Source organism: Lynx canadensis, chromosome C1 (assembly GCF_007474595.2).
Source record: "Lynx canadensis isolate LIC74 chromosome C1, mLynCan4.pri.v2, whole genome shotgun sequence".
NCBI classification, from domain to species: Eukaryota; Metazoa; Chordata; class Mammalia; order Carnivora; family Felidae; genus Lynx; species Lynx canadensis.
In genome coordinates this window covers 153746607-153758957 of record NC_044310.1, presented here as the reverse complement: position 1 = coordinate 153758957, position 12351 = coordinate 153746607, and the positions used below count along the sequence as shown (strand labels likewise).

General features: G+C 39.3%; 1 protein-coding gene across 1 annotated transcript; it reads right to left on the bottom strand.

Moving 5' to 3' along the window:
• Positions 1 to 8157: 8157 nt before the first annotated feature.
• LOC115520773 (small integral membrane protein 15-like) lies at positions 8158 to 8968 on the bottom strand. Its single transcript, XM_030325427.1, has one exon. It carries the CDS (start codon positions 8811 to 8813, stop codon positions 8589 to 8591), a length of 225 nt encoding a protein of 74 aa, XP_030181287.1. The 5' UTR covers positions 8814 to 8968; the 3' UTR covers positions 8158 to 8588.
• Positions 8969 to 12351: the final 3383 nt, after the last annotated feature.

The window sequence follows — 12351 nt, the reverse complement described above, 5'->3', positions numbered from 1 at the left end:
GGAAATGAGACTGAATCTACTAGGAATAAAATGGGAAAGCTGGAAAAAAGATATGTGGGTAACTGTGAAATGGGGGAGATAAAAACAAAGGCCACGTGGGTATGGAGCGGAGGGACCCCCTTCTGCGGAGAGCCAAAGGGGAGAGAAAGAGCAGCTAGGGAAGTGTAGGACCATATCTGGACAGGAGAAAGATCTCGGACTGAGACTGAGAGGGCTCCGATCTCTAACTGCAGAGCTTTCTTCGGACTGGGGCTGGCTCCCTCGGCACCTGGGGAAGAGGGGAACAAAGCCTGCGTGTGGTGGTAGTTCAGGGGCTCAGTCCGCAGTTGGAAAAAGTGGTTCCCTGCCTGGAGGGCTGCGAGATAGTACAAAGCCTGCCTGTGTCTGCCATCCCTGGGGGCTCCCGGTGAGGTCAGTGGCAGAGTCTACAGTAGGAGAAAGTGGTCGCTCCCTGGGGTGCTGTGGGAAAAGATAAGGCCTGCCTGTATCTGCTTGTGTCTGTGAGGGCAGTGGCTCAGTCTGCAGTAGGAGAAGCTGGTCCTCCCTGAAGTGCCGCGGCACAGACAAAGCCAGCCGGGACCACATATAGGGCTGCACTGAGAGGTGCTTCCCCAGCGCAGAGCATACAGAGCAGGACTTTGAATCCTAGCCAAGTGTAGGGTCAGGGTAGTTGGTGGAATGAGAAGGACCACCCCATCTGCCCCTGCGGCACAGTGAGGATGACTCAAACAGAGGCCACTGGGTCTGGCTCTGTGGAGAAGAGACAGGGGGTTCCCCATTCCCCACCCCCCACCCCGCCCCAACCACCACCACTAAGGCGGGGCCTCAGAGATCACTCCCAGGGCTCATAGTGGAGGTGGATCCAGATTACGCCAAACCACGCCCCCTTGCACTGCGTAACTGCCTATCCACCCAAGAGGCACAGACCCTGCAGACAGCTCCTCCCCACAAGCAATGCAGCATTGCCTGAGTTAACTCTAGGTCGATTCTGGATATATAGATATATTCTCCCTCCCCCCTTTTCTCCTCCTTATCTCTTCCCTCCCCTAGGCTGGTTACTCTGGTTATTGGTCTGTCTAAACAGACATATTTAATCCACTCTCTTGGTACATGTTCTACACCTCCATCTTCACACTCCTTTCTCTCTCTCTCTCTCTCTGGGATAATCAAACCATAGAGTTTCTCTGTCTGGGTAACTTTCTCTTCGTTTTGTTTCCCCTGCCTCTTTCTTTCTTTTCTTTTCTCTCTCTCTGGATTAAGCCTTTTAGTCTCTCTGCCTAATCAATGTTTATTTTTTCTCCCCACCAACCCCCCTGTCATTTCTCTCTTTGCATGTGCTCTTCCATCAGCACCACCTCCACCCTCTTCTTTACTTGTAGTTGGTGTGTTGGGGTTTTTTGGTTTTAGTCTTTAGTTTTTTATTTTTGTGTATTTGTTTGTGTTATTTGTTTGTGTCTTTGCGTGTATTTGTCTCCATTTTGTCTATCTGTTTTCCTTGACAGGGCTACTCCAAGGAACAAATCAAAGCACACCTGGTGGAGGGCCCAAAATATTACTACGAGTAAGGTAATAAATAACCAAAGTCACAACAACAGAGAGCAAGTAACAATCTCTGCAAAAAATCCTCCTGAAGGGCCAGGCCCTGGACAGTGTATGACCCTCCTTTAATATAGCAGTGCTCTCAGGTGCAGAGCACACAACAAGCTTTTAAAACGCATAAGGGACAGAAAATTAGCCAAAATGACAAAATAGAAGAATTCTCAAAAGAAATTCCAGGAAGTAGGACAGCCAACAAATTGATCAAAACCATTTTAAGCAATATAACTGAACAAGAATTTAGAATAATAGTCATAAAATTAATTGCTGGGCTTGGGAAAAGTATTGAGGACAGCAGAGAATCTATTGCTACAGAGATCAAGGGACTAAAAAATAGTCATGATGAATTAAAAATGCTACATAATGAGGTGCAAAATAAAATGGAGGCAGCCACAGTGTGGATTGAAGAGGCAGAGGGGAGAATAGGTGAATTAGAAGATAAAATTATGGAAAAAGAGGCAGCTGAGAAAAAGAGAGATAAAAGAGTACGAGGGGAGAATTAGAGAACTAAGTGATGCAATCAAATGGAACAATATCCGTATCATAGGAATTCCAGAAGAAGAAGAAAGAGAAAAAGGGGCTGAAGGTATACTTGAACAAATCATAGCTGAGAACTTCCCCAATCTGGGGAAGGAAACAGGCATTGAAATCCAGGAGGCACAGAGAACTCCCTTCAGGCATAACTTGAATCAATCTTCTGCAGGACATATCATAGTGAAACTGGCAAAAACATAAGGATAAAGAGAGAATTCTGAAAGCAGCTAGGAATAAACGGGCCTTAACATACAAAGGTAGACACATAAGAGTAGTAGCAGACCTATCTACTAAAACTTGGCAGACCAGAAAGGAATGGCAGAAAATCTTCAATGTGATGAATGGAAAAAATATGCAGCCGAGAATCCTTTATCCAGCAAGTCTGTCATTCAGAATAGAAGGAGAGATAAAGGTTTTCCCAAACAAAAACTGAAGGAATTCACCACCACTAAACCAGCCCTACAAGAGACCCTAAGGGGGACTCTGTGAGTGAAATGTTGCAAGGACCACAAAGTACCAGAGACACCACTATAAACATGAAAACTACAGATATCACAATGACTCTAAACCCGTATCTTTCAATAGTAACAGTGAATGTAAATGGACTAAATGCTCCAACCAAAAGACACAGGGTATCAGAATGGATAAAAAAACAAGACCCATCTATTTGCTGTCTACAAGATACTCATTTAAAAAAATTTTTTTTACATTTATTTATTTTTGAGAAACAGAGTGAGACAAAGTGTGAGCAGGGGAGGGGCAGAGAGAAAAGGAGACACAGAATCTGAAGCAGGCTACAGGCTCTGAGAGGTCCGCACAGAGCCTGATGTGGGGCTCGAACCCACGAACTGTGAGATCATGACCTGAGCCGAAGTCAGACGCTCAACCGACTGAGCCACCCAGTAGCCCCAAGAGACTCATTTTAGACCTGAGGACACCTTCAGATTGAAAGTGAGGGGATGGAGAACTATCTATCACGCTACTGGAAGTCAAAGAAAGCTGGAGGAGCCATACTTTGATATCAGACAAACTAGACTTTAAATTAAAGGCTGTAACAAGAGATGGGAAGAAGGGCATTATATAATAATTACAGGGTCTATCCATCAGGAAGAGCTAACAACTATACATATCTATGCACTGAATTTGGAAGCCCCCAAATACATAAAACAATCACAAACGTAAGTAACCTTATTGATAAGAATATGGCAATTGCAGGAGACTTTAATGCTCCACTTACAACAATGGATAGATCATCTAGACAGGGAATAAATAAAGAAACAAGGGCCCTGAATGATACATTGGATCAGATGGACTTAACAGATATATTTAGAACTCTGCATTCCAAAGCAACAGAATATACTTCTTGAGTGCACATGGAACATTCTTCAAGATAGATCACATACTGGGTCACAAAACATTCCTTAATAAGTATAAAAGAATTGAAATCATACCATGCACGCTTTCAGATCACAATGCTATGAAACTTGAAATCAACCACAGGAAAAAGTCTGGAAAACCTCCAAAAGCATGGAGGTTAAAGAACACCCTACTAAAGAATGAATGGGTCAACCAGGCAATTAGAGAAGAAATTAAAAGATATATGGAAACAAATGAAAATGAAAATACAACAATCCAAACCCTTTGGGATGCAACAAAGGCAGTCCAGAGAGGAAAATACATCGCAATCCAGGCCTATCTCAAGAAACAAGAAAAATCCCAAATACAAAATCTAACAGCACACCTAAAGGAACTAGAAGCAGAACAGCAAAGACACCCCAAACTCAGCAGAAGAAGAGAAATAATAAAGATCAGAGCAAAAATAAACAATATAGAATCTAAAAAAAAAACAAAAATCAAACAAAAAAAACCAGTAGAACAGAACAGTGAAACCAAGAGTTGGTTTTTTGACAAAATAAACAAAATTGATAAACCTCTAGCCAGGCTTCTCAAAAAGAAAAGGGAGAGGACTCAAATAGATAAAATCACGAATTAAAATGGAATTATTATAACCAATCCCTCAGAAATACAAGCAATTGTCATGGAATACTATGAAAAATTATCTGCCAACAAACTGGACAACCTGGAAGAAATGGACAAATTCCTAAACACCCACACAATTCCAAAACTCAAACGGGAAGAAATAGAAAATTTGAACAGACCCATAACCAGTGAAGAAATTGAATCAGTTATGAAAAATCTCCCAACAAATAAGAGTCCAGGACCAGATGGCTTCCCTGGGGAATTCTACCAGACATTTAAAGCAGAGATAATACCTATCCTTCTCAAGCTGTTCCAAAAAATAGAAAGGGAAGGAAAACTTCCAGACTCATTCTATGAAGCCAGCATTACTTTGATTCCCAAACCAGACAGAGACCCAGAAAAAAAGAGAACTACAGGCCAATATCCCTGATGAATATGGATGCAAAAATTCTCAACAAGATACTAGCAAATTGAATTCAACAGCATATAAAAAGAATTCTTCACCAAGATCAAGTGGGGTTCATTCCTGGGCTGCAGGCTGGTTTAATATTCACAAATCAATCAATGTGATACATCACATTGATAAAAGACCAAGATAAGAACTATATGATCCTGTCAATCAATGCAGAAAAAGCATTTGACAAAATTCAGCATCTTTTCTTAATAAAAACCCTCGAGAAAGTTGGGATAGAAGGAACATACTTAAACATCATAAAAGCCATTTATGAAAAGCCTGCAGCTAATATCATCCTCAATGGGGAAAAACTGAGAGCTTTCCCCCTGAGATCAGGAACACGATAGGGATGTCCACTTTCACCACTGTTGTTTAGCATAGTGTTGGAAAGTTCTAGCATCAGCAATCAAACAAAATGAAATCAAAGGCATCAAAATTGGCAAGGATGAAGTCAAGTTTTCACTTTTTGCAGATGACATGATACTGTACATGGAAAACTCGATAGACTCCACCAAAAGTCTGCTAGAACTGATACATGAATTCAGCAAAGTTGCAGGATACAAAATCAATGTACAGAAATCAGTTGCATTCTTATACACTAACAATGAAGCAACAGAAAGACAAATAAAGAAACTGATCCCATTCACAATTGCACCAAGAAGCATAAAATACCTAGGAATAAATCTAACCAAAGATGTAAAGGATCTGTATGCTGAAAACTATAGAAAGCTTATGAAGGTAATTGAAGAAGATTTAAAGAAATGGAAAGACATTCCCTGCTCATGGATTGGAAGAATAAATATTGTCAAAATGTCAATACTACCCAAAGCTATCTACACATTCAATGCAATCCCAATCAAAATTGCACCAGCATTCTTCTCGAAACTAGAACAAGCAATTCTAAAATTCATATGGAACCACAAAAGACCCCAAATAGCCAAAGTAATTTTGAAGAAGACCAAAGCGGGAGGCATCACAATCCCAGACTTTAGCCTCTACTACAAAGCTGTAATCATCAAGACAGCATGGTATTGGCACAAAAACAGACACATAGACCAATGGAATAGAATAGAAACCCCAGAACTAGGCCCACAAACGTATGGCCAAGTAATCTTTGACAAAGCAGGAAAGAACATCCAATGGAAAAAAGACAGTCTAACAAATGGTGCTGGGAGAACTGGACAGCAACATGCAGAAGGATCAAACTAGACCACTTTCTTACACCAGTCACAAAAACAAACTCAAAATGGATAAAGGACCTGAATGTGAGACAGGAAACCATCAAAACCCTAGAGGAGAAAGCAGGAAAAAACCTCTCTGACCTCAACCGCAGCAATTTTTTACTTGAAAAATCCCCAAGGGCAAGGGAATTAAAAGCAAAAATGAACTATTGGGACCTCATGAAGATAAAAAGCTTCTGCACAGCAAAGGGAATAATCAACAAAACTAAAAGCAACCGATGGAATGGGAAAAGATATTTGCAAATGATATATCAGACAAAGGGCTAGTATCCAAAATCGATAAAGAGCTCACCAAACTCTACACCCGAAAAACAAATAATACAGTGAAGAAATGGGCAGAAAACATGAATAGACACTTCTCTAAAGAAGACATCTAGGTGGTCAACAGGCACATGAAAAGATGCTCAACGTCATTCTTCATCAGGGAAATACAAATCAAAACCACACTCAAATATCACCTCACGCCAGTCAGAGTGGCTAAAATGAACAAATCAGGAGACTATAGATGCTGGAGAAGATGTGGAGAAACAGGAACCCTCTTGCACTGTTGGTGGGAATGCAAACTGGTGCAGCCACTCTGGAAAACTATGTGGAGTTTCCTCAAAAAATTAAAAACAGACCTACCCTATGACCCAGCAATAGCACTGCTAGGAATTTACCCAAGGGATACAGGAGTGCTGATGCATAGGGGCACTTGTACCCCAATGTTTATAGCAGCACTCTCAACAATAGCTATATCATGGAAAGAGCCAAAATGTCCATCAACTGACGAATGGATAAAGAAGACGTGTTTATGTATACAATGGACTACTCCTTGGCAATGAGAAAGAATGAAATCTGGCCCTTTGTAGCAACATGGATGGAACTGGAGAGTGTTAGGCTAAGTGAAATAAGTCAGGCAGAGAAAGACAGCTACCATATGTTTTCACTCTTATGTGGATCCTGAGAAACTTAACAGAACACCAAGGGGGAGGGGAAGGGGGGAAAAGTTAAAAGTTACAGAGAGGGAAGGAGGCAAACCATAAGAGACTCTTAAATACTGAGAACTGAGGGTTAATGGGGGGTGGGGGAGAGGGGAAAGTGGGTGATGGGCATTGAGGAGGGCACCTGTCGGGATGAGCACTGGGTGTTGTATGGAAACCAATTTGACAATAAATTATATATAAAAAATAATAATTTGTGCAATTTATAAATAAACAGTGTAAAGTACTATTCTATATAATTTACAACCACGAGTTCATTTAATCTTCATAACAACCCGACGGGGAAACCAATGCAAAAGTTAAGTTTGTTTCTAAGAGTCACATATCTAATAAATGGACGATCCAGAATTGAAACTCAGGAAGCTGAGTCCTGAATCCGAGAAACCAAAGGCTTAAGCAATCCAAAACAAACCAACCAACCAACCAAGAAAAAAACCAGTAAACCACAGGTCTGGTTAATATATTTCTTTTTTTCTCTTTTTATAAAAAAGTATCAAATTTATTTCAATATCTAGTTCCATTTTAAACTAAAGCTGGTGGACAATTTTTTGTAATTTAAAATTTATTATCAGAGGGGAGGAAAACATTAATAAGTTATCATATACTGACAGCAAATAAAATTACTGCACTATGCATTTATAAAAGCCTGTTTAATAGTAAATGTTCCAGTTATCTACTTAACTAAAGGAAAGATCCTTTAGCTCTTTATTTCTAATTTTAACACATATCTCATTTTGACACAATTTACCTTTTTCATCCAATTACCGGTATGATGACCAAAATTTTTCCAAATGTAAAACCTTTCTTTACCACTTATGAGTTACGACTTAACTATTACTTTTTAAGAATTCCTTAAAATAAATTTGAAATTTTAATTTTCACCATGAACCTGTTTCATCAGAAAGCAGAATATCACTACTAGGTAAGTTAAAACAAAGAATGGAATAAAAACACAAAAATGGCATCTATATAATGAGCAAATTATCTGATAAGACATTTTAACTACTTCACATTTCTACTTAGCACAAGAAAGAGTAAACTGGTTCCAAGGTAACACAAGGTTTGGCATTTTTACTGCAAGCTTTAAATCCTGGTGTTATTCTACTTAACAAGACATCTCTAAGAAAATTGCAGTGTTCATAAGTACAAAAACTGTTACATCTGGTAGGTGGTATTCTATATAGTCAATAAGAGAATTCTTTATAAAATTAGATTGTAAAAAATTCAGAATGTCTGATAATTATCTCAAAGGTTAAAATGAGAAAATGCAGAACACAAAAAGTCATTAGTTAATATGTGGCTTTGAGAAAGCCAGAAATGATTCTATTCCAAGAAATAAGCAATAATGATAAAAGATATAATTAATATACTATATGCCTTTTAAGCCAAAGCACACTTTTCACCTCAGGACAGTTTTGATTTTTACATTCTTAACTCCTTTCGTCCAGAAAGGGCCCCATTCTAAGCCATTATTTGAAAAGAATTCATAATGTATAGTCATTTCTCTCCACAGGATGTTTTCGTTTCAGTACATAAGCTGCAAAATGGCAAATGACTAAGTCAGTTATAAAGAATTTATAGAATAAATGCCAATTTACAATAACTGTCAACAGACTTCTACACCAAAGCCTAAAAGTTGCAGTAGTAGAGGCCACAACTAACATGATCCTTCCATGTGCTCAGACTTCATTGACTACAAATTACTGTCATAAAAATCAGAAAAGAAACCTCAGTGGGTCCTTCCAAAGCTGCTTAATTTTCCAAGTGATTTTTCTCTGGTTATAGAGCCTGTTCATTCCTTCAATCCTTCTTTGGTCGTTTAGCTTTTGCAATATTTTCTTGACGTTTTTGTTTCTTCTTTTGTTCCTTTTCCCTGGCTTCAGTCATCTTGGCCAATTTCCAGGACAGTATAGCACTTGCTAGAAACAATAGAGTAAGGGTCAAAATAACCGTTGTAAGGAAGCCATATGGGTCCTTTGCAGCCCATTCCACAACGTACTCAGCCCAAGCCTTTATATCAAACATCTTGGTAGCGTCTTCTGCTTGAGTAGTTATTTCCAACTTTGTCCTGCGATTATTAGTGAGCCAATTACAATTTCAGATGACCCTTGCTTGTCTTCTTCTTCTTTAGCTCTACCATATACTTGTGAGAGAAGACTTAAATTCTATATACTCCAGGTCGGAAGCCCGGTTCATAAATTTCTGTATAGCTCTTGGCTTTACAGCAGGACAAATACGGGCATGGATTTGAGGTGTGATTAATGTGAGTGTATATATGTTCCTTAACTTAGTTTCAGAATATTCAAGTTACCAAGTGATAGTCTATGTATGGATTTCACTAATATGAAAGAGTTCAAAGAGTTAAACACAAAGATGTATAGCATAGTCTGATATAAAGCAGCAGAGGCAACAATTGAGAAGAATCAAAACTTTCATTAAAAAAAAAAGTTTATTTATTTATTTATTTATTTTTTTCAGAGATTGAGAGAGAGACAGAGAGCAAGCAGGGGAGGGGCAGAAAGAGAGGGAGATACAGAATCCAAAGCAGGCTCCAGGCTCCGAGCTGTCAGCACAGAGCCCAATATGGGACTCAAACCCACGAACTGTGAGATCGTGACCTGAGATGAAGTCAGACACTTAACCGACTGAGCCATCCAGGTGCCCCAAGAAGACTCAAAACTTTAAAACAAGTAGTCCCAGGCTCAGCCAAGAGTAGAGAACAGTGTTTCCTTGTTTTACCCCCATGAAGAAGTAGTCACTTGCTCTTTCTCCAACAGACGGATGATAGATAGATGGGCAGGTAGAAGATAAACAGATAACACACAGATGACCCTTACTTCCTCATGCCACCCAGATTTCTCTTCTGTTCTTTTTCTCTCCCCCAATGGGGATAACTTCAAGCCTGAGTTCATGAATGTCTCTCTGGATACCTGCAGTGTCTGAAATAGCAGCCATGAACCACAAGTGGCCACATAAATTAATTAAAATAAGCAAGTTAAAAATTGAGTTCCTCAGTCCATTCACTACATGTGGCTAGTAGCCACTGACAGCACAGATATGGGAGCTGCTCACCACCATAAAAACTTCTGCTCTAGAAAAAGACGGGAGCCACTGTCAGTTCTGTCCCCTGAAAGTGGTACTGACGCATCTTTTCTGATTTACTCTATTTTTGTGTCATCACAGAGTTACACAATTAAGTTTAAGAAACCATCTACTATAAACATTGAAATTATTTGGCAACATTTACTTTATCAGACATTTCGTTCAGTCTGCCAACATTCCCTGATCAAAATCATTGGCAAGATTCCGTGGATTTTTTTTTGCCTTGCATGACATCCTTCCAAGTAGCTAGAAGTAGAGAGTTTAATATATATACTTCTTTTAATCAAAGAAAATACAACGCATAGCTGATTGTTTTCTTTACCTAAAAGTTTCATCTAACATCATGCATTATTAAGAAAACATCGCCTTTACCATTTTGTCTATCCTGATATGTGCTCGCCTCACCTTGTCTCTCAGAATTGTATCCAAATGCATCAAACAATTTCTGTATTTAATTTCCATAATATTATATCCTTAGTAGACTGGCAACAATTAAGCCACTGAGTCAGCAACTAATAAAATTTAGACATGATCATTTTTCCGTAAATATGGGAAGAGTTCCTCCATAATCTCTTTTGCTAAAGTAAAGTGAGTTATAATATCTGTTAATATTTTCCTCCATCAGATACTTACTTATCACTTACTATATTTCTGATAATGTATTAAATGTGCCCTCAAAGTTCTTACAATACAATTAAGCTAAAATTACTAAAATAAAAAAGTGGTATCTGTTGCCCTTTGAGTTCCCATAGGATGAAGATGCCTGCCTAAATTCAAATCTCTGCTCACTTTCTCCAAAAACCACACAGATACAAAAAGGGAGCAAATAAAACCATCCATCATCCATGCTTACAGAATAACTGGGAGACAAAGATTGTGACAAATTGCAACTTATATGTAAGTAGGGTAGAAGCATCCAAAGCTGGAGAACCACTCTAAGGCTGGGGCCACAGCAAAAACAAGGAGGCGAGAGTGGGATACAGAAGCAACAGAACCCACCAAGATATAACATCACTTTCAGAAGAAGAAAGTTCCAGCAGGCCTGGAAGAATGACAGAACAGAGATAAGACCTGCTGGATCAGAGCACTGGCTCCAAGAGAATTGAAGACAAGGGGCAGAAAAGTGCACAGGAGCGGATGCAGCAGTCCTGGAAGAGGTATGGCCTCTGGGGGAAGGTAGGGCACTTGGCCCCCCGGGGGCATCCCTTGGAGGCCAGGTGGTAAAGAGAAAGTAGCAACAAGTGTTCAAATTAAGGAAAACTAAGAAACCAAAGAGAATCAGGACCAGAAGACATACCAACTTGCTTCTCTGTGAAGAGAAAATTGTACTTTCGGTCCAACAGAATAAGGCATTCTCAAACCAGAAATGTTAGTGAACCACTCAAATCTCTCACCTCTGCACAGGGAATCAAGGTGATACAACGTAACTTTAAACCTGTAACAGTCCAGAGAACACAGTCCTCATGAACCTTCCCTTAGGAATCTACTAGAAGGTGAGCTTCATCCAGCCAGATATGAGCTGAGAAATTTCAGCAAAAAGACCTTTGGTGAGCACTGAAGATATTCAACATCTATACTTAATTGCAGATTTAGGACTACAATAAAGGTGGGGGAAAAGATTAAAGATAGAATATACCTGTTATGTATTCTGCCAGAATTTAAAAATGTAACTAAAGACATGGGAGGAGAAAAAAAGGGGAAAAAAGGGAAAAAAATGAAACACATTTTACTGTGTTTACACAGTTTACACAGTTTTACTATGTTTACATTTACTGAATACTGAATAGTGAAAAGAGGATATTGTTTTAAGCTGACAAATCAGTTAGAAGAAGCCTAAAAAAGGAATTAAAGGGACTAAGGTAATAAACGTAATCATTAGGAAAAAAAAAAGAAATATTCCTAAACCAAATTAAATACTTTCTACTCCAGACCCCTGAAAAAAGAAAGGCAAGGAAACAGACCACATGGTGAAACATAGTATCTATAACAATATATACAGTAAATATAAAAAAATATGGGGCGCCTGGGTGGCGCAGTCGGTTAAGCGTCCGACTTCAGCCAGGTCACGATCTCGCGGTCCGTGAGTTCGAGCCCCGCGTCAGGCTCTGGGCTGATGGCTCAGAGCCTGGAGCCTGTTTCCGATTCTGTGTCTCCCTCTCTCTCTGCACCTCCCCCGTTCATGCTCTGTCTCTCTCTGTCCCAAAAATAAATAAAAACGTTGAAAAAAAAATAATAAGAGTTGATTATTGATGTGACCAAACATATCAGTCACATTAATATATATAAATAAGCTTGATTAACTTGTTAAAGAGATTTTCAGATTGACTCACAAAGTAAAGCCCAACTCTATGCTACATACCATCAACATACTTAAAGAGGTTCAGGAATGTTAAAGAGTTGGACACAGTTTTATCAGGCAAATATAAGTAATAAAAATGTAGGGTGCCCTAGGATCCTTGCA